This window comes from Electrona antarctica (genome assembly GCF_951216825.1).
Source record: "Electrona antarctica genome assembly, contig: scaffold_85, whole genome shotgun sequence".
NCBI classification, from domain to species: domain Eukaryota; kingdom Metazoa; phylum Chordata; class Actinopteri; order Myctophiformes; family Myctophidae; genus Electrona; species Electrona antarctica.
Window position 1 is genome coordinate 253,192 of NW_027637432.1, and position 22,741 is coordinate 275,932.

General features: G+C 43.4%; 1 protein-coding gene across 1 annotated transcript; it reads right to left on the minus strand.

The window, feature by feature from the left end:
- Nucleotides 1-546: 546 nt before the first annotated feature.
- Nucleotides 547-18,922, minus strand: LOC306918936 (hyaluronan-binding protein 2-like; the record flags this gene model as incomplete). The annotated part of the gene is made up of 8 exons (XM_079531772.1): nt 547-586; nt 2,435-2,438; nt 3,618-3,755; nt 4,549-4,685; nt 7,236-7,428; nt 12,743-12,940; nt 18,412-18,537; nt 18,817-18,922. 8 exons carry the CDS (start codon nt 18,920-18,922, stop codon nt 547-549), a joined length of 942 nt encoding a protein of 313 aa, XP_079387898.1.
- Between the last annotated feature and the right edge of the window lie 3,819 nt (nt 18,923-22,741).

Genomic DNA, 22,741 nt, shown 5'->3' on the forward strand with positions numbered 1-22,741 from the left:
CATACCATACCACCTCAGGGAGGCGGTGGAAAATAAAATTAAGGAATTAATTGATTTAGACATTGTGGAAAGTGTCAAAGGCCCCACCCCTTGGGTAAACCCAGTAGTGATAATTCCAAAACCTGACAAAGATATCAGAATGTGTCTAGATATGAGGAGGGCCAATGAAGCAATTGTGAGGGAACGGTACCCCATTCCTACTGTGGATGACATTTTGCAAGGCATGAATGGCTCAACTGTGTTTAGCAAGCTAGACCTTAAATGGGGCTACCATCAGTTAGAGCTGACTCCAGAGTCAAGGGAAATAACCACTTTTGCAATACATAATGGACTGTACAGGTACAAAAGGTTGATTTTTGGTGTCTCATCAGCCAGTGAGCAATACCAGCATGAGATAGCCAATACATTAGCTGGCATTGAGGGTGTTGAGAACATCTCAGATGATGTGATAGTGCACGCACGAGATCAGGAAACACATGACAAGAGTTTACATGCTGTTCTGAAGAGGCTCTCAGAGTGCGGTTTAACACTAAACCCAGGGAAGTGTCAATTCAACATGGACAGGTTGATTTTCATGGGGATACTCCTGTCAGAGAAGGGCATAGGACCAACAGAGGAGAGGGTGAGAGCTATTGTGGAGGCCAGAGAACCAGAGAATGCCTCAGAGGTCAGGAGTTTCCTGGGTCTCGTAGGATTCAGTTCCAGGTTCATACCAGGTTTTGCAACACTGTCAGAGCCATTACGATGCCTGACTAGAAAAGAGGTGCCATTTGAGTTTGGTCCAGAGCAGAAAAAAGCATTCCAGGTTCTAAAGGATGAACTAGTCACACTAGCCTATTTTGACAAGGAAGCACCAACTAAGGTAATTGCAGATGCAAGTCCTGTAGGTTTAGGAGCAGTGCTAGTGCAGGACCAGCAGGGAAAGATGGTACCTGTATGCTATGTGAGCCGCAGCTTAACAGACTGTGAGCGTAGATACTCTCAGACAGAGCGTGAAGCTTTAGGTCTAGTGTGGGCTTGTGAGAGATTACATCCTTATGTGTATGGTAGGAGGTTTGATTTAATCACTGACCATAAACCACTAGAGGTCATATACGGTCCTCGATCTAAACCATGTGCACGCATAGAGAGATGGGTTCTCAGATTACAACCTTATGATTTCAGAGTTGTATATGTACCGGGGAAACAAAACATAGCAGACCCGTTGTCACGGCTGCTAGGACATTCAGCAAGAAGAGAGGTGCACAAACATGACTCAGATGAGTATGTTAGATTTGTGGCAATGAGCGCTACACCCAAAGCACTTACTACACGAGAGATAGAGGAAGCATCTGCTACCGACACAGAATTGATTGAGGTTCGCAATGCACTAACAAATGGACGTTTTGATAATTGTAAACAATATGCACCGATTGTTAATGAGTTGTGTACAATAGGATACATCGTGCTACGAGGGACACGCATAGTGCTGCCACAGAGCCTGCAAGCACGAGCACTCACACTAGCCCATGAAGGACATCTGGGAATAGTGGGAACCAAACAACATCTCAGAACCAAGGTTTGGTGGCCTGGCATGGAGAGAGCAGCTGAGAAGTACTGTAAGGCATGTCATGGATGTCAAATTGTAGCCAGACCTGACCCACCAGAACCACTGAGATCTACAAGTCTACCGGATGGTCCCTGGCAAGATATTGCCATAGATCTGCTAGGGCCACTGCCAACCAATCACTCCATACTCGTGGTGGTAGATTACTACAGTCGCTACTATGAATATGACATTATGACTTCCACAACTGCGGAGAAGGTCATTGACAGCCTGGAGTCCATGTTTAGCAGGCACGGACTACCAGTTTCCTGCAGATCGGATGGGGGTCCCCAGTTCAAGGCTGAATTGTTCAAGGAGTACTGCGAGACAAATGGAATCACGCACGTGAAGACGACTCCAAAATGGGCTCAAGCGAATGGAGAAGTTGAGCGTCAGAATTCATCGCTGATGAAGAGAATAAGGATCGCTCAAGCAGAAGGACTGGACTGGAAACGTGAGCTGAGAAAGTATGTGACTGTGTACCGGAGCATAGAACATGCTACTACTGGGAAAAGCCCTGCTGAACTGCTCTTTAATCGGAAAATGAGAGGAAAGTTGCCAGATCTCTGTGGATCACACACAGCATCGCTGGAAGTACGTGACAGAGATGCAGAGCAAAAGGGTAAAGCAAAACTGTATGCTGATGAACGACGGGGAGCTCAGTACTCAAAGGTGGACGTTGGAGACACGGTGCTCATACAGCAGGACAAGGTGGACAAATTCACCACACCATTCAACGCGACACCACACAAAGTGGTGAGCAAAACAGGAAGTCAGGTGGTGGTTGAATCACCCACAGGAGCACGATACCAGAGAAACACCACACATGTGAAAAGATATGTGACAAACAGGCCTACGGAGGAACACAACACACAAGAGGAGAGTGCACTTGATGTGGACACACAGGTACAGGATAAGGTCACGCACACACCACAATACATTGAAAGGTCAGAGGTGCCGAAGGCCAGACCTCAAAGGGTCACAAAGGCACCTGAAAGGCTCCAAGATTTTGTGTTGTCTTGAGCTGAATTACACTTAAAAAAAAAAAAAAAAAGTGATTGTGTATTGAATTGTGAATTGTGATTGAACAAAAGGGAAAAATGTGTTTTCTTGTTTTGCATTGTGAATTGTGGTTGGAAAAGGAAAAACGTGTTTTCATTGTTTTAAGGGTCAGTACTGAGGTTGTTAAAGGTTCAAGTTTATTTCCAAGGAAAAGGGGGATGTCGTGTACTGGTTACTGAAGTCACATGACCAGGAAACAGGAAGCAGGTAACAGGATTATATAAGGACACCAAAGGTGATGTAACTGTTATTATGAATGAGACCGGCAAGTGGACAAGACGTTGCTTTAATAAAGAAACCAGAAAGACTCTTGTGTATATGATTCGTATGATTCAATTCAGTAGGATATAAGAACACAACAGATACGTACCATCTTTAGTTTAAGGTGTGATTAGTGGTAGTCAGTGGTTGGATACGTACCATCTTTAGTTTAAGGTGTGATTAGTGGTAGTCAGTGGTTGGATACGTACCATCTATAGTTTAAGGTGTGATTAGTGGTAGTCAGTGGTTGGATACGTACCATCTTTAGTTTAAGGTGTGATTAGTGGTAGTCAGTGGTTGGATACGTACCATCTTTAGTTTAAGGTGTGATTAGTGGTAGTCAGTGGTTGGATACGTACCATCTATAGTTTAAGGTGTGATTAGTGGTAGTTAGTGGTTGGATACGTACCATCTATAGTTTAAGGTGTGATTAGTGGTAGTCAGTGGTTGGATACGTACCATCTATAGTTTAAGGTGTGATTAGTGGTAGTCAGTGGTTGGATACGTACCATCTATAGTTTAAGGTGTGATTAGTGGTAGTCAGTGGTTGGATACGTACCATCTATAGTTTAAGGTGTGATTAGTGGTAGTCAGTGGTTGGATACGTACCATCTATAGTTTAAGGTGTGATTAGTGGTAGTCAGTGGTTGGATACGTACCATCTATAGTTTAAGGTGTGATTAGTGGTAGTCAGTGGTTGGATACGTACCATCTTTAGTTTTGCCCCATCCAGAGATCACACACTGCTTTCCATCAGGGAAGATCTTGTTTGGCAGACAGGCAGTTTTAACATAGCTGGTTCCATTGGCACAGAATGCTCCGTTGGTGAAACTCAGCTGGAGTAATGCTGACACAGTAAACACAATAGTTACATAACATTAGCATTAGTGAGGCGTAGGTGGTGCCCGGCCAGGAGTCAACCCACAGTGCCTAGTCCCTCCACATCACTGAGGATACGTCCCAGGTGATGACCTTGGGATACATCACTGAGGATACGTCCCAGGTGATGACCTTGGGATACATCACTGAGGATACGTCCCAGGTGATGGCCTTGGGATACATCACTGAGGATACGTCCCAGGTGATGACCTTGGGAAACATCACTGAGGATACGTCCCAGGTGATGACCTTGGGATACATCCCAGGTGATGACCTTGGGATACATCACTGAGGATACGTCCCAGGTGATGACCTTGGGATACATCACTGATGATACGTCCCAGGTGATGACCTTGGGATACATCACTGAGGATACGTCCCAGGTGATGACCTTGGGATACATCACTGAGGATACGTCCCAGGTGATGACCTTGGGATACATCACTGAGGATACGTCCCAGGTGATGACCTTGGGATACATCACTGAGAATATGTCCCAGGTGATGACCTTGGGTTACATCACTGAGGATACGTCCCAGGTGATGGCCTTGGGATACATCCACAGTAAATGGATGGACCAATCAGAGACCTACAGTAAATGGATGGACCAATCAGAGACATACAGTAAATGGATGGACCAATCAGAGACGTACAGTAAATGGATGGACCAATCAGAGACATACAGTAAATGGATGGACCAATCAGAGACATACAGTAAATGGATGGACCAATCAGAGACATACAGTAAATGCATGACTCACCAATGTCATTACTTCCAGTCTTATTAATGAAATCCACATGAATGAAGTCTCTCTCCACGGCGATGACCTGGTCTGACTCTTCATGTCTCCCATTGTCCACTCCCCCCACCACCACCTGCATGTCCATGGAGCTGTTACTGGAGGAACAACAGACAGTCAGTCATTAAGACCACCTGCATGTCCATGGAGCTGTTACTGGAGGAACAACAGACAGACAGTCATTAAGACCACCTGCATGTCCATGGAGCTGTTACTGGAGAAACAACAGACAGTCCGTCATTAAGACCACCTGCATGTCCATGGAGCTGTTACTGGAGGAACAACAGACAGACAGTCATTAAGACCACCTGCATGTCCATGGAGCTGTTACTGGAGGAACAACAGACAGTCAGTCATTAAGACCACCTGCATGTCCATGGAGCTGTTTGGCGAAAGGGCCTTTCTGTGTGGAGTTTGCATGTTCTCCCCGTGTCCCCTAGGGTAGGTACCCTCACATGTTCTCCCCGTGTCCCCTAGGGTAGGTACCCTCACAAAAAACATGCAGTAATCCTGGTCTCTAAACTGCCTCCCCCTGGCCAGCCGGGGCGCCTGATGGAGTGGAAAGGAACTGGTTGGAATAACGTGTTCCTTCCACACGCTACGTCCAACCAGGGAAACTCCCCCCTGTCAGGTGTAAAGGAGCAACTTGGACACTCAGGCATGAAGGAAGCATGAGTTCAAGTCTGTTGCTCTCCACAGGTTGGCGGAGGATGTGTAGAGCCCAGGATCACATTAGATAATTGACACAGGGGTGAAAAATGGGTTACAAAATTGTGGGATAAACAAATCTAAACTATGGAATGAACTGAATGGAATGAACACACATAGGTCCTCATTCACAACGGCGTTTACGCCAGAGTGTAACGGAAGCGTATACAGATACTAAATATCATCGTATTTCTCTGTCCGATCACGCTGCGATTTGCTCCCGTCTTATTCAGGGAAGCTGGTGTAATCACTTCATTTGTGCGGATCGCAGAGTGTAGCCTTTCCGCATTTTTCCCAAGCGATTCGCCTGGTGTCGCCTGGTTAGAACGCCCATCCCACACCATATAAGGCAACAGGAAATATCGAAATACGTCATCATAGCCTGCACCGGGCTTTAAATTATATACAACAGCCGCGATGAGCTTGTAGAGCAGTTAATTTTGACAGGCGGGTCTCTGCACGGACAGATCTTCAAGCAAACAGCGCGAGTTTTGTATATAATTATAAACGAAACTTGCCAACTTGGCACGCATTGCTTCACTCCTTGTTAAATGTCAGAACGTTAATAAGTTAACTGATGTTACAGTTACTTTCACATAATGAGAAAGAAGTTAATTTGTACTGTTCACCACACAACCAAATGCTATATTAAAACTCGGCAATGATAAAAGGCCCTATTGATTAGTCTACTGCGGTGATTGATTCCCTGCCCTGCACTGTCGGATTTGGAAAGCAAATATATGGACATGCATGGACACAGGACATATTTTCTTTCTTTTTTTTCTTGTGGGATTTGGACTTAAGGCTATATTTCATCCGATCCAACTACGTTGTATGTTTCCGCAGCTGCAGGTAAGAGTTGGCTATTCTGTGTGGCGTCCGCATGTGATCAATATACATATTATAAATTAATACCACGACGCAAATGCATTTAGGCCTACGTGAAACTTTAATTGGCTGAGTCTCTGTCAACATGCTGATCAGCGAGTTACAGTGGTAATAATAATCATCATCAACAGCCTTTCTTGTCTGTCTGTCCGTCATGTTTGTGAACAAGCGCGAGTGGAGGTGAGCTGGCTTAAAACTATGATATGACTGGCCGACTTTCAAACACGCTGATGCTATTCATTCAAATAGGCTAATGTGGTCTTCTATTTTTTAGGGCTAATCCCCCCCCCCCCCCCCCCCACACACACACACACACACACACAGGCACCGACAGTCAGACTGACTCAAAGGAGCTCCATAACGAAACAATTTAAATAGGCCTATACTGCAGACATTACTACACTAAACAACGTTGGATTCGTACAGTGCAGAATGCAGATAAGTGTATGTTCTTATTATAATTGTGAGTTTGTTTTTTAACATGCAGCGCGAGTCCGCGAGACTGCGAGAGCCGATCTACAAGCTCACAGCGCGTTGCACTGCGAGTAGAAAGCTGTCAAGTGAGCAGCGCAATCGCGCATGCTAGAAATATCCTAATAAATAAATAAAAAAGGTGTCGGGCTTGCAGGGGCAGTTTCTGTAAGGCACTCTAGGCTAACCTGCCTCTAGAATGCATGCATTTAGGCATACAAGTGATACTTGGCTTTTATATAGGCTATAATTTTTTTATGTGCGACCGCAATGTTGGGGACACATGCCTACATATTTTATCTGAGATTTGGGGACTTTTAATTGATTCAGCATGAAGACTAAAGCCTTCTTAATAAATCTACGCAAGCCGTACACGACCATGAGAGGTGGCGCAGCTTTCAGCGAATTTCCGACCAACCCACGTCACCGTCAAGTTCACGTTCAAGTTCATGAATTCCCACGTAATGTGGGAATCCACGTAAATGCCTGTCTGCTCACACTCCGCTCACGTAACGTCACTTTATGAGCGTAAACGCCGTTGTGAATGAGGACCATAGCATTTAAATTTTAGAGCATCTTACATGCAGTGAGCAGCCGTGAGGACCCAACAGGACGCGATGAGGACGCCTCCACAGTGGTGTCCGAACGGATTCAATGTTTCTTTGAGTCTGCGCTGCAGAGACACCTGCCATGGATGCTCTCCTGGACGGGACAGAGTGCCTTCGAGGACCGCAAATGTAATGCCGTTCTGGTCCGTATGCCTGCCACACTGGCCTGGGTCAGATGGAGAGACAGAGCATGAGGACATTTATTTAATTTAACCTTTATTTTACCAGTAGAAACACATTGAGACTGAGACTCTTTTTCAAGTGGGAACTGGCCAAGAGGCAGAAACAAAATGACACTTCAATGCTACGTCGTACATGTCAAATAATACATCCATGACATACTTCAAGAAACCTATACAACACATCTCCAAAATGGTACACTAACAGTGACCGGGCGCAAGAACATTGTGCACAGAGCAAATACACAATGTACATTATAAACAGGGAGAATATAAACATAGGCCTGAAGAAAGGCTAGTACACATCTGGACATGTGCAGGTGTTGGACTGTACATCTGGACATGTGCAGGTGTTGGACTGTACGTCTGGACATGTGCAGGTGTTGGACTGTACGTCTGGACATGTGCAGGTGTTGGACTGTACATCTGGACATGTGCAGGTGTTGGACTGTACATCGCAAGCCCAACACACACCGTCTGTGAAGCGGGTGCGCAGCGACGCGGCACAGTATTGCCGCGCGTCATAGCCGCACAGCAACACCCACAGGACGCGGCGCGACGCTACCGCACGGCTGGCCAGCCACGCCCACGGATTCCCGGATGGAGGCCGCGCGGCAACGCCTGGAAAATAGAACAGCGGCGTATCGGAGCGCCAGGCGAGGCGTGAACGCGCGCCAGCGCGTGTCTGACGCCACCGGTGTGGGATAGGTTCATTGAAAATAACGGAGGCGGCTGTTTTGACGTGCGGCGTTCACAGACGGTGTGTGTTGGGCTTGAGACATGTGCAGGTGTTGGACTGTACGTCTAAGACATGTGCAGGTGTTGGACTGTACATCTAAGACATGTGCAGGTGTTGGACTGTACATCTGGACATGTGCAGGTGTTGGACTGTACATCTGGACATGTGCAGGTGTTGGACTGTACATCTGGACATGTGCAGGTGTTGGACTGTACAACTGGACATGTGCAGGTGTTGGACTGTACATCTGGACATGTGCAGGTGTTGGACTGTACATCCGGACATGTGCAGGTGTTGGACTGTACGTCTAAGACATGTGCAGGTGTTGGACTGTACATCTGGACATGTGCAGGTGTTGGACTGTACATCTAAGACATGTGCAGGTGTTGGACTGTACATCTAAGATGATGCTTTTGAAACTCCTCAAAGGAACTTTCAAGGGCAATTTTAGTCTGGACTGCAGGTCATTCCACGACCACTATAGCAAGATTTGAAGGCTGGCACTACACACCGCAGCCAGACATTTGATCTGAGGTGTAGACCGTTCTTCACCAAGAGGAAGATCACCAAGTATGGCTTTATAAATGAAAATGATGCCAATGATGCAGCCTGAGAGATGTCAATGAGAACCAACCGACTGCAGCATACAACGAACAACGATGTGTTCTGAAAGGTGAGATAGTTATGAATCTACAGCATGGCACAGATCAGTTAGATATGAATCTACAGCATGGCACAGATAGATATGAATCTACAGCATGGCGCAGATCAGTTAGATATGAATCTACAGCATGGTACAGATAGATATGAATCTACAGCATGGCACAGATCAGATATGAATCTACAGCATGGTACAGATAGATATTAATCTACAGCATGGTACAGATATATATGAATCTACAACATGGTACAGATAGATATTAATCTACAGCATGGTACAGATAGATATGAATCTACAACATGGTACAGATAGATATAAATCTACAACATGGTACAGATAGATATTAATCTACAGCATGGCACAGATAGATATGAATCTACAACATGGTACAGATTGATATAAATCTCCAACATGGTACAGATCAGATATGAATCTACAGCATGGTACAGATAGATATGAATCTACAACATGGTACAGATCAGATATGAATCTACAGCATGGCACAGATAGATATGAATCTACAACATGGTACAGATAGATATGAATCTACAACATGGTACAGATAGATATGAATCTACAACATGGTACAGATAGATATGAATCTACAACATGGTACAGATAGATATGAATCTACAACATGGTACAGATCAGATATGAATCTACAGCATGGTACAGATAGATATGAATCTACAGCATGGTACAGATATATATGAATCTACAACATGGTACAGATCAGATATGAATCTACAGCATGGTACAGATAGATATGAATCTACAACATGGTACAGATAGATATGAATCTACAGCATGGCACAGATAGATATGAATCTACAACATGGTACAGATTGATATCAATCTACAACATGGTACAGATCAGATATGAATCTACAGCATGGTACAGATCAGATATGAATCTACAACATGGTACAGATAGATATGAATCTACAGCATGGTACAGATCAGATATGAATCTACAACATGGTACAGATAGATATGAATCTACAGCATGGTACAGATCAGATATGAATCTACAGCAAGGTACAGATAGATATTAATCTACAACATGGTACAGATAGATATGAATCTACAGCATGGCACAGATAGATATGAATCTACAACATGGTACAGATTGATATCAATCTACAACATGGTACAGATCAGATATGAATCTACAGCATAGTACAGATCAGATATGAATCTACAACATGGTACAGATAGATATGAATCTACAGCATGGTACAGATCAGATATGCATCTACAACATGGTACAGATAGATATGAATCTACAACATGGTACAGATAGATATGAATCTACAACATGGTACAGATAGATATGAATCTACAACATGGTACAGATCAGATATGAATCTACAGCATGGTACAGATCAGATATGAATCTACAACATGGTACAGATAGATATTAATCTACAGCATGGTACAGATCAGATAGATATGCATCTACAACATGGTACAGATAGATATGAATCTACAACATGGTACAGATAGATATGAATTTGCAACATGGTACAGATAGATATGAGTCTACAACATGGTACAGATAGATATGAATCTACAACATGGTACAGATAGATATGAATCTACAACATGGTACAGATAGATATGAGTCTACAACATGGTACAGATAGATATGAATCTACAACATGGTACAGATAGATATGAATCTACAACATGGTACAGATAGATATGAATCTACAGCATGGTACAGATAGATATGAATCTACAGCATGGTACAGATAGATATGAATCTACAACATGGTACAGATAGATATGAATCTACAACATGGTACAGATAGATATGAATCTACAACATGGTACAGATAGATATGAATCTACAGCATGGTACAGATAGATGTGAATCTACAACATGGCACAGATAGATATGAATCTACAACATGGTACAGATCAGATATGAATCTACAGCATGGCACAGATCAGATATGAATCTACAACATGGTACAGATAGATATGAATCTACAGCATGGTACAGATCAGATATGAATCTACAACATGGTACAGATAGATATGAATCTACAGCATGGTACAGATCAGATATGAATCTACAACATGGTACAGATAGATATGAATCTACAGCATGGTACAGATCAGATATGAATCTACAACATGGTACAGATAGATATGAATCTACAACATGGTACAGATAGATATGAATCTACAACATGGTACAGATCAGATATGAATCTACAGCATGGTACAGATCAGATATGAATCTACAACATGGTACAGATAGATATGAATCTACAGCATGGTACAGATCAGATAGATATGCACCTACAACATGGTACAGATAGATATGAATCTACAACATGGTACAGATAGATATGAATTTGCAACATGGTACAGATAGATATGAGTCTACAACATGGTACAGATAGATATGAATCTACAACATGGTACAGATAGATATGAATCTACAACATGGTACAGATAGATATGAATCTACAGCATGGTACAGATATATATGAATCTACAACATGGTACAGATAGATATGAATCTACAACATGGTACAGATAGATATGAATCTACAGCATGGTACAGATCAGATAGATATGCACCTACAACATGGTACAGATAGATATGAATCTACAACATGGTACAGATAGATATGAATTTGCAACATGGTACAGATAGATATGAGTCTACAACATGGTACAGATAGATATGAATCTACAACATGGTACAGATAGATATGAATCTACAACATGGTACAGATAGATATGAATCTACAGCATGGTACAGATATATATGAATCTACAACATGGTACAGATAGATATGAATCTACAACATGGTACAGATAGATATGAATCTACAGCATGGTACAGATAGATATGAATCTACAACATGGTACAGATAGATATGAATCTACAACATGGTACAGATAGATATGAATCTACAGCATGGTACAGATAGATATGAATCTACAGCATGGTACAGATAGATATGAATCTACAGCATTGTACAGATAGATATGAATCTACAACATGGTACAGATAGATATGAATCTACAACATGGTACAGAGGATCCAGTTTGGCGGAGGTGGAGGAGGTGGCGGAGGTGGAGGAGGTGGAGGAGGATCAAGCAAACCTATAAATGGTATCACCATAGTGAGTCCAACTGGGACAGAAAGAGACCAGTGTTTTTGTCGGGAATGTGGAATATTTTGGCCACTATTACAAACCACTGGAAACAAACCACTGGAATATATTCAGGCATATTTTCGTGAAACGGACCTACATTTGCGCCCGGGTGATTCTTCAGAGGTTAGTGAAATACTCAGAGGTCAGTGAAATACTCAGAGGTCAGTGAAATACTCAGAGGTCAGTGAAATACTCAGAGGTCAGTGAAATACTCAGAGGTCAGTGAAATACTCAGAGGTCAGTGAAATACTCAGGTCAGTGAAATACTCAGAGGTCAGTGAAATACTCAGAGGTCAGTGAAATACTCAGCAGTGAAGCTTATTTGACCGTTTCAATTATCAGCCGTCAACGTGTTAACACTCCGATTGCCCAGGGTTATTTAATCCATTACATCATAGCGCCTGGCGATTTATAGCAGCGGAGCACTTTTAGCGACAGGATCTTTTCTTAGAATTGGACGGGATGATTTAGATCAAGAGTTATTAACGTTTCAAGATTTTCGTTCTCGTCTGCTAAACGGGGGGAACATTTTCGATGACGTCCCACTGTTGTGCAACAGGCACTCCTAGGCTGTGGAGCGATGCGATCGGTTTTGATATCAATAAACGTCTTTTGGATAAAACATCGTCCTGGGTGTTACTAATAGAAAGGATGGTGAACTTCATCCTGGCCGATCGGGGTGTTAATAATGATAAAACATTACAACACTGACGGACACTTACCTTCACATGTCAGAGTCAAAGGTGTCCATTGTCCACCCATACACGTCACGTAGTGGTGTCCTCCGGTCGAGGTGTATCCCACCATGCAGTCGTACAACACCTTGGCTTTGGGTGTGTACATGATTTGTAGCGGGCTGATCATGATGCTGTTCATACGGTAGAACTCTGGAGGTACACAGTGGTTTGGACGCCGCGGAGCTGTGGAGAGATGAGCAAGATGACTGTATCTGTACATGTGTGTATTGAGTATTGAGTATTTGTATTGTGTATTGAGTATTTGTATTGTGTACTGAGTATTTGTATTGTGTACTGAGTATTTGTATTGTGTACTGAGTATTTGTATTGTGTACTGCATATTTAGTCTTCAAAATAAAAGTCCCCACTGCATCCAACACAGTATAAAGGGCCTTTCAAACGGGACACGTTGTTGCCTGGGTCAACGGCAGCTCTGCTACAGGTCTGTTCAAGAGGGGCACGTTGTTGCCTGGGTCAACGGCAGCTCTGCTACAGGTCTGTTCAAGAGGGACACGTTGTTGCCTGGGTCAACGGCAGCTCTGCTACAGGTCTGTTCAAGAGGGACACGTTGTTGCCTGGGTCAACGGCAGCTCTGCTACAGGTCTGTTCAAGAGGGACACGTTGTTGCCTGGGTCAACGGCAGCTCTGCTACAGGTCTGTTCAAGAGGGACACGTTGTTGCCTGGGTCAACGGCAGCTCTGCTACAGGTCTGTTCAAGAGGGACACGTTGTTGCCTGGGTCAACGGCAGCTCTGCTACAGGTCTGTTCAAGAGGGACACGTTGTTGCCTGGGTCAACGGCAGCTCTGCTACAGGTCTGTTCAAGAGGGACACGTTGTTGCCTGGGTCAACGGCAGCTCTGCTACAGGTCTGTTCAAGAGGGACACGTTGTTGCCTGGGTCAACGGCAGCTCTGCTACAGGTCTGTTCAAGAGGGACACGTTGTTGCCTGGGTCAACGGCAGCTCTGCTACAGGTCTGTTCAAGAGGGACACGTTGTTGCCTGGGTCAACGGCAGCTCTGCTACAGGTCTGTTCAAGAGTGGCGCGACAACGCAAGCGCGAAAAAAAGCTAAGCAGAATCCAGGTCTGGTGAGTCACGGGGGGGCGTGTGCACGAAACGAGCACGTGCACAACAAATTCACGGGCTCACGTAAATGCTCTTGCGTTGTCGGACTGCGACTTCTCAGAGCAAAAACGCAGGTCTCAAGCGTTTTATCGCTTCACGTTTGAAAGGCCCTTTAGTGTGTAGATATCTGGCTGCACATTTATAGAGTGACAATGTAATGACGCTTAAGACCTATTTCATTCAATGTAATGACGCTTAAGACCTCTTTCATTCAATGTAATGACGCTTAAGACCTCTTTAATTCAATGTAATGACGCTTAAGACCTCTTTAATTCAATGTAATGACGCTTAAGACCTCTTTAATTCAATGTAATGACGCTTAAGACCTCTTTAATTCCAAATTGGCCAAATTGTCAAATATTATGCAAGAAAGAGGCAAACGTGAAAACAGAAAATATACAAGCTCACAACACCTGCTTGTATCTGGCTATTTTCACAATGTTTATCTGTGGAACGTAGTCAAACTAAATGTAATGCCTACAAATCTGTGCTTGTCAGGTTGGGGTGGGAGGGGGGGTTGAACTATTGCAGGCATATACTGTAATATACGGTAATATACGGGTGTGATGGTACAATTCGGAAGTTTACCGGAGTTTGTTGGAAAGTTTAATGGGAGTTTCCCTGTAATATACACATCCGTATTCCATGCTTTTTGCGCAGTGTTGAACTATTGTAGATTGTCAGGTTGGGAGGGGGGGGGGTGTATACTATTGTAGATTGTCAGGTTGGGAGGGGGGGGTGTATACTATTGTAGATTGTCAGGTTGGGAGGGGGGGGGGGGGTGTATACTATTGTAGATTGTCAGGTTGGGAGGGGGGGGGGTGTATACTATTGTAGATTGTCAGGTTGGGGGGTGTATACTATTGTAGATTGTCAGGTTGGGGGGTGTATACTATTGTAGATTGTCAGGTTGGGGGTGTATACTATTGTAGATTGTCACGTTGGGGGAGTATACTATTGTAGATTGTCAGGTTGGGCGTGTATACTATTGTAGATTGTCACGTTGGGGGTGTATACTATTGTAGATTTGTCAGGTTGAGGGTGTATACTATTGTAGATTGTCAGGTTGGGGGGGTGTATACTATTAGCTAGGCGGGAAATAGCTGTTTTCAATACATGATAGTTCAGTTGGTGATGAAAGCATGAAATTTGGCACAGATGACCTTCATATGACCCTAATCGATAATCAACCTCCGGCCACGCAGAATTCCAATTTTTTCAAGGTGGCCAGCCAGTTTTAAAAATGGCTGCAACTGTACATACGTTTTTGGACTATATGACTTTGCTGGGGCTGTAAATATTTTATTTCCCCTCATTTTGATGTAAGAGAATATGTTCTGGAGGTATTTCTACCAAGTACGATATAAAAAGTAACATTAGGTTCTAATATGGCGGCATGTTTTACAATATGGCTGCCAATAAACTGTATAAATGTACATCTGCTCATGGTTAATGCACAGTTGGTGATACAAACATGACATTTGGCACAGATCACCTTTATGACACCCTAATTCATAATCAACCTTGGGCAATGCAGAATTCCTACATTTTTCAAGATGGCCGCCAGTTTTCTAAATCGCTGCAACTGGACCTACGTTTTGGATAATATCACTTTGCTGGGGCTGAATCTTTGATCTCCCCCTAATTTTGATATAGGAGAATATGTTCTGGAGGTATTTCTACCAGGTAAGATAACAAAATTACATTAAGTTCCAATATGGTGGCATGTTTTCCAATATGGCTGCCGATAAAATGCATAACTGTACTACTCATGGTTCATGGCTCATGGTTAATCCACAGTTGGTGATACAAGCATAACATTTGATCACCTTTATACCACCCTAATTGGTAATCAACCTCGGGCCATGCATAATTCCTCAATTTTTCAAGATGGCCACCAGGTTTCACCAGTTGAAATGGCTTCAACTGGGCCTACGTTTTGGACTATATCCTTTTGCTGAGACTGTAAGTTTTATTTTTTTCCCCCTCATTTTGATATAAGAGAATATGTTCTGGAGGTATTTCTACAAAGTAAGATCAGAAATAACATTAGGTTCCAATATGGTGGCATGTTTTACAATATGGCTGCCGATAAATTGCATGAATGTAATCTGCTCATGGATAATACACAGACCGGATACAAGCATGAAATATGGCACAGATCACCTTTATACCACCCTAATTGGTAATCAACCTTGTGCCATGCAGAATTCCTCAATTTGGGAAGATGCCTGACAGGTTTTCAAAAGCCCAAAGCCCAATTGACAAGTTTTTATTGTGTTATTGCAGTACCAGGGCACACTGGTTGACACTATAGCTGTGATACTCAGCATGGGGTTCAATGCTAATACATTTTCTAGTTTCCTAAATGCTGTTTAGCTTGCCCCAAATTAAAGTTAAACAGCCACACCTGAATTGACAGGATGTGCCAGCGTGGGAGAGCCGAGCCAAGGAAGACAGGGCTTTAGTCTTTCGGAAGGTGTACACTGTACAGATCATATAGGAATTACATAGCATTGGATGAATGATCGGACTGGGGGTAGGATAGTGATGTTACTGAGCCCAGCCCAGTTGTAAAGCCCATAATTATTGTAAAGTGTATTTTTTGCCAGGTGGAAACCTGGCATACAACAGCTCATTTTATTTTAGTGACCTAGTCATGATTGGCGGCCCCTATTAAAGCCAATGGGAGTCTGACCACATACTCTGAAATGCCGCCTAAGCTATGAGAGTCTGAACCACTTGTGTAGCAAATCGCGTAGTAGCAACCTAGTCATGATTGGCTGCCTCCGAAGCCCTGACACGACGCAACGCGGCCATAACAAAACACAGTGATTGAACTAACAAAGTTGTTTTTACAAAATTAATCGCATGCCAATTATTTTTTACCCCAAGCAACTTGATGATGGAATTCAGTTGACACTTGAACAAAGCTACATACCATGACTCATGTTAACATAAAGAAAAAAGGAAGTTAATATCAGAACAGAAAAGTGATTTGGTAGCTTTTGAATGACCTGTAACAAGACAGACAAAACTAAGAATCTGCACAAAGCCATAACTGCATACCAAGCTGCAAAGATGTGCCAAAAACCTTCACCAAGCTTTATAGGATCTAAGTTTGAGTATGGTGATGGTGACCATATTTCAAAATATGCCACGCTATTTGAACCTAGGTCATTGAAAACCTAAATGGATTCTGTGTATGGTAATTATTAATACAATTATTATTTAAGCACATGTGGTGTTGGAGCTCATGTTATAAAATCATGTGGATTAACCATAATCATTTATCGGCAGCAATACTGGAAAACATGACACCATATTGGAACCTAATGTTATTTACTTACTTGGTAGAAATACCTCCAGAACATGTTCTCTTATATCAAAATGAGGGGGAAATTAAAAAATACAGCCCAAGCAAAAGGATATAGTCAAAAACGTAGGCCCAGTTGAAGCCATTTCAACTGGCGAAAACTGGCGACCATCTTGTAAAATGGAGGAATTATGCGTGGCCCGAGGTTGATTACCAATTAGGGTGGTATAAAGGTGATCTGTGCCAAATGTCATACTTGTATCACCAACTGTGGATTAACCATGAGCAGATGTACAGTTATGCAATTTATCGGCAGCCATATTGGAAAACATGCCACCATATTGGAATTTAATGTTATTTTGTATCTTACTTGGTAGAAATAACTCCAGGACATATTCCCTTAGGTGGAAATCAAAGATTCAGCCTCAGCAAAGTGCTATAGTCCAAAATATAGGTCCAGTTGCAGCCATTTTTAAAACTGGCGGCCATCTTGACAAATGTAGGAATTCTGGTTGATTATGAATTAGGGTGTCATAAAGGTGATCTGTGCCAAATGTCATGTTTGTATCACCAACTGTGCATTAACCATGAGCAGATGTACATTTATGCAGTTTATTGGCAGCCATATTGGAAAACATGCCGCCAAATTGAAACCTAACGTTATTTTGATCTTCTCTTATATCAAAATGATGGTGAAATCAAATATTTACAGCCCTAGCAAAGTGATATAGTCCAAAACGTATAGGTCCAATTGCAAAATGGTGGAATTCTGCGTGGCCCGAGGTTGATTATCAATTAGGGTCATATGAAGGTCATCTGTGCCGAATTTCATGCTTTCATCACCAACTGAACTATCACATCAATTTCCCGCCTAGCTATATTGTAGATTGTCAGGTTGGGGGTGTATACTATTGCAGATTGTCAGGTTGGGGGTGTATACTATTGCAGATTGTCAGGTTGGGGGTGTATACTATTGCAGATTGTCAGGTTGGGGGTGTATACTATTGCAGATTGTCAGGTTGGGGGTGTATACTATTGTATACACTATGTATTTTTAAATACAAACATTTTAGTTCACTTACGCCGAACATCTAGAGAGTGTAGTGATGACTTCTGGGATCCATGTGTGTTTTTCACCAGACAAAAGTACTGTCCAGAGTCTGTAGGAGAAACATTGTTCCTCACCAGCTGAGGACCAGTGTAGATAGATATACGGTCTTTGTACCAAGTGTATCTGGATACTGGTGGGTTGGCTTCACTGCTGCAGGTCAGAGTCACTGTGCTGCCCTCAACAACGCCTCCTAGTGGACTCACTGATACTGAGGGCTTTTCTGGAGGGTCTGTGGAGGAATAAACAGTGATGCACTCAAATAGCACTGTGCTGTGTATACAGCATTTTACACCAATGAACAATAACAATAATTTAGGTTAAAATAATAACACTAATGTAATTATTTTAGACACTAAAGTAATCTAAAAACACTTAAAAAGAGCAAGAGAGAAAGAATGTATTTCAATGTCTTTTTCTAAAATGAATTATGATGATATTTATGTTCATGCATAGCCAATACGCACGCACGCACGCACATCATTAATATAATTAGATTGTAAAAACTCACAGTGGACATCAACAGTGACTGGAGGTGAATCGACTGTAGCGATGTCGTTAAATGCCTCACAGTGGTATGTTCCACTGTCACTGGGCTGGACGTTAGAGATGCTCATTGTGTTCTTCTGGGCCACGACCGTGTTGTCTTTGAAAAGGATGTAGCTCTGGATTGGTGGATGTGATCCACTGGCGCTGCAGGTCAAAGTGACTGAGCTTCCTTTGACAACATCTCCTGGTGGATCTATGGCCAAAAGTACATTCTTGGGACCATCTGTTGGAGAAAGATGTATATCTGTTTTACAGTCCTCTTCATCAGTTGTTTACGTTGTTTACGTGCTTCCTTGGCCCGGGCCAACCACTGAGATATCTGAGAAACTAGAAATATAATTCACCGGCAACACTGTCTACTCACTCGGCAGTAAACAAACCGACACACAGTATAAATGTGTACAGGCTATCTGAACATTCATAAAGTGACAATGTAATGATTCTAAAGACCAAATTGTCAAACTTTACCTAAGAAAGAGGCAAACATTGTGAAAATAGGCGATCTACAAACTCACAATGCCTCGCACTGCTTGCAGGTTGGGGGGGGGGGGTTGAACTATTGTAGATTGTCAGGTTGGGTGGGTTGAACTATTGTATATTGTCAGGTTGGGGGAGTTGAACTATTGTAGATTGTCAGGTTGGGGGGGTTGAACTATTGTAGATTGTCAGGTTGAGGGGTTGAACTATTGTAGATTGTCAGGTTGGGGGGGTTGAACTATTGTATATTGTCAGGTTGGGGGGGTTGAACTATTGTAGATTGTCAGGTTGAGGGGTTGAACTGTTGTAGATTGTCAGGTTGGGCGGGTTGAACTATTGTAGATTGTCAGGTTGGGGGGGGGGTTGAACTATTGTAGATTGTCAGGTTGGGGAGGTGGCTGTGTGGTGGACACTAGACGGAGGTGTCTCACCTGTTTTATGTGTTCAATACAATTTGGTGATTAAGTGGGTGTGGCCTATTTGGTGGTGTAACAGTTCTTTCAGGAATCAAAGCTGAATGGGACATAGATGACGTAGATGCTGGAGGGGATCATTTGGGTCTGAACGTCCCCGCACTATTGGGGGATGCCTGCTCTATTTATTTATTCTTCCCGATCGGCGCTGGTGCAGGCCATGGTCTAGCACCGTATCCATTTTGCTGCGCCAATAGTCGTTGTATTGGCTTCATATGTGCAGTAGCTGCAGTTGCTCTTAGTCTCAACTTGATCAAGTTGAGAGCTATCATGTGGTATCACGCAGGCGAGCCAGGTCAACTTTAGATGTAGAAGTGAGTCTGTCATCTCACCAGAACATCCACCTGACAGGAGGCACTGAAGTCAAGGACTTCAAGTACCTGGCTTATGGGTCAGCTCAACTGAGCAAGAAACTGGAACGCACTTGCAATGCAAGAGCTGCATATAGTCTTCCATCACAAATCAGACAGGCAACAAGTAAATCAGATTTTAAAAAGAAATTCAAGAAATAATATATATATATATATATATATATATATATATATATATATATATAATGGGTCGGATTACCGTACCAGGCAACAATACAAAACATAAGAACAGATTCAATAAAACTTCTGTAAAAAAGAGTCATCATTACAGACGAGACATTAAAAGAACGCATTTTCCTCAGAAAAAAAGACGCTGCTGGACTTAGTTTTGATGTAGAGGCAACATGAGAATCAAAGCAGAGTTTGTTGTCAAGGACGACACCCAAGTATTTATAGCTCTCTACAACTTCAATTTCTGTGCCCTTAACGGGTACGTAACACAAGGGGACATTCTGTAGGCCAATCAGAGGCGTGACTCCCTCTTTCCCAACGTAACCCAAGGGGACATTCTGTAGGCCAATCAGAGGCGTGACTCCTCCCTCTTTCCCAGCAGCACTTGCTTTGACAATGTCCCGGAAAAGACGTGCTGTGATTGGCCAGTAGTCACTTGAGTGGCAGCGACGCAGCGTGCCTTCAGAACCTCCGCTTGACTTCCTCCTCCCTCCTCCCGTTGCAGACAGGTCACTGTCTGGACCAATGAGGTCGCTCCAACGATCTGCACCGACCAATGAGGTCGCTCCAACGAACTGCAGCGACCAATGAGGCGTCTATATGTTTTAATATCCATGGTATGGAACTCCAACCTCCCACGTTACATCAAACTGAGCTTCTTCTATGCAACGGTAGAGTCTGTTCTCCTCCGTCTTTGCTGATTATCCGGTGATCTCGATTGGAACATTGGCGCTTTCTAGAGCAAGTATAGGCTCATTTTAGCTCACTAGCATTGACGCTAATTATTTAGCATCTAAGATCCTCCCAAACCGGATGTGCAACACATTAAAACATTAAAACGAAGTAGATCCGGGTCGGCAGTCTAGCGTTGGCTCTGCGTCCACCAGGTGGCAGTGTTTGTGTTAACATCCCCAGTACCCTCAATACCCTGTATGAGGGAATGCCAAGTCAACAAGTCAGTGCTGTTTGAACCAACACATAGGAACCGGGCACGAGGACGTCAACAAGTCAGTGCTGTTTGAACCAACACATGGAAACCGGACACGAGGACGTCAACAAGTCAGTGCTGTTTGAACCAACACATGGGAACCGGGCACGAGGACGTCAACAAGTCAGTGCTGTTTGAACCAACACATGGGAACCGGGCACGAGGACGTCAACAAGTCAGTGCTGTTTGAACCAACACATGGGAACCGGGCACGAGGACATCAACAAGTCAGTGCTGTTTGAACCAACACATGGGAACCGGTCACGAGGACGTCAACAAGTCAGTGCTGTTTGAACCAACACATGGGAACCGGGCACGAGGACGTCAACAAGTCAGTGCTGTTTGAACCAACACATGGGAACCGGGCACGAGGACATCAACAAGTCAGTGCTGTTTGAACCAACACATAGGAACCGGTCACGAGGACGTCAACAAGTCAGTGCTGTTTGAACCAACACATGGGAACCGGTCACGAGGACGTCAACAAGTCAGTGCTGTTTGAACCAACACATGGGAACCGGGCACAAGGACGTCAACAAGTCAGTGCTGTTTGAACCAACACATGGGAACCGGACACGAGGACGTCAACAAGTCAGTGCTGTTTGAACCAACACATGGGCACCGGGCACGAGGACGTCAACAAGTCAGTGCTGTTTGAACCAACACATGGGCACTGGTTAGGATGTCCCCCCCTTCCCTCGCTTATCCGTTTATCTTTTTAACCCTGTACTGTTGTTGTATCTGTTATGTTTTGCTTTGTTTTTTTCTTAATAAAGTCTGTTCCTAGTGTTCCTATGTAAAGCGCTTTGGGTATTTAGAAAAGCGCTATATAAATTTGAGCTATTATTTATTATTATTAAAACCAAACCCCTGTGATGAAGGACAGGGATGGTTTAAAACCAACCCCCTGTGATGAAGGACAGGGATGGTTGAAAACCAACCCCCTGTGATGAAGGACAGGGATGGTTTAAAACCAAACCCCTGTGATGAAGGACAGGGATGGTTTAAAACCAACCCCCTGTGATGAAGGACAGGGATGGCTGAAAACCAAAGGGGTTTTGAATCCAGTGTGGTCCTGCGGTCCAGTCCTACCAACCTCACTGGTTGATCTCCTTGTCACTGGAGAGCATGGACAAGAAGATGAAGAAGACTCTGACGAGTTATATGAACACGGTGACTGATAATTAGAGACGGCCCGATACTGTATCGTAGGGCTGTGAATCTTTGGGTCTCCCACGATTCGACTCGATTCCGATTCTTGGGGTGACGATTCGATTCAATACATAGGATTTCATCACAATCTACTCCAGTCTTGAACTGAAGTGACTACAGTAACTTGAAAATGACTGAAGACATGATGTTTACTGTGATTAGGGTGAGCTTACATTTCATATCACAAACACCATG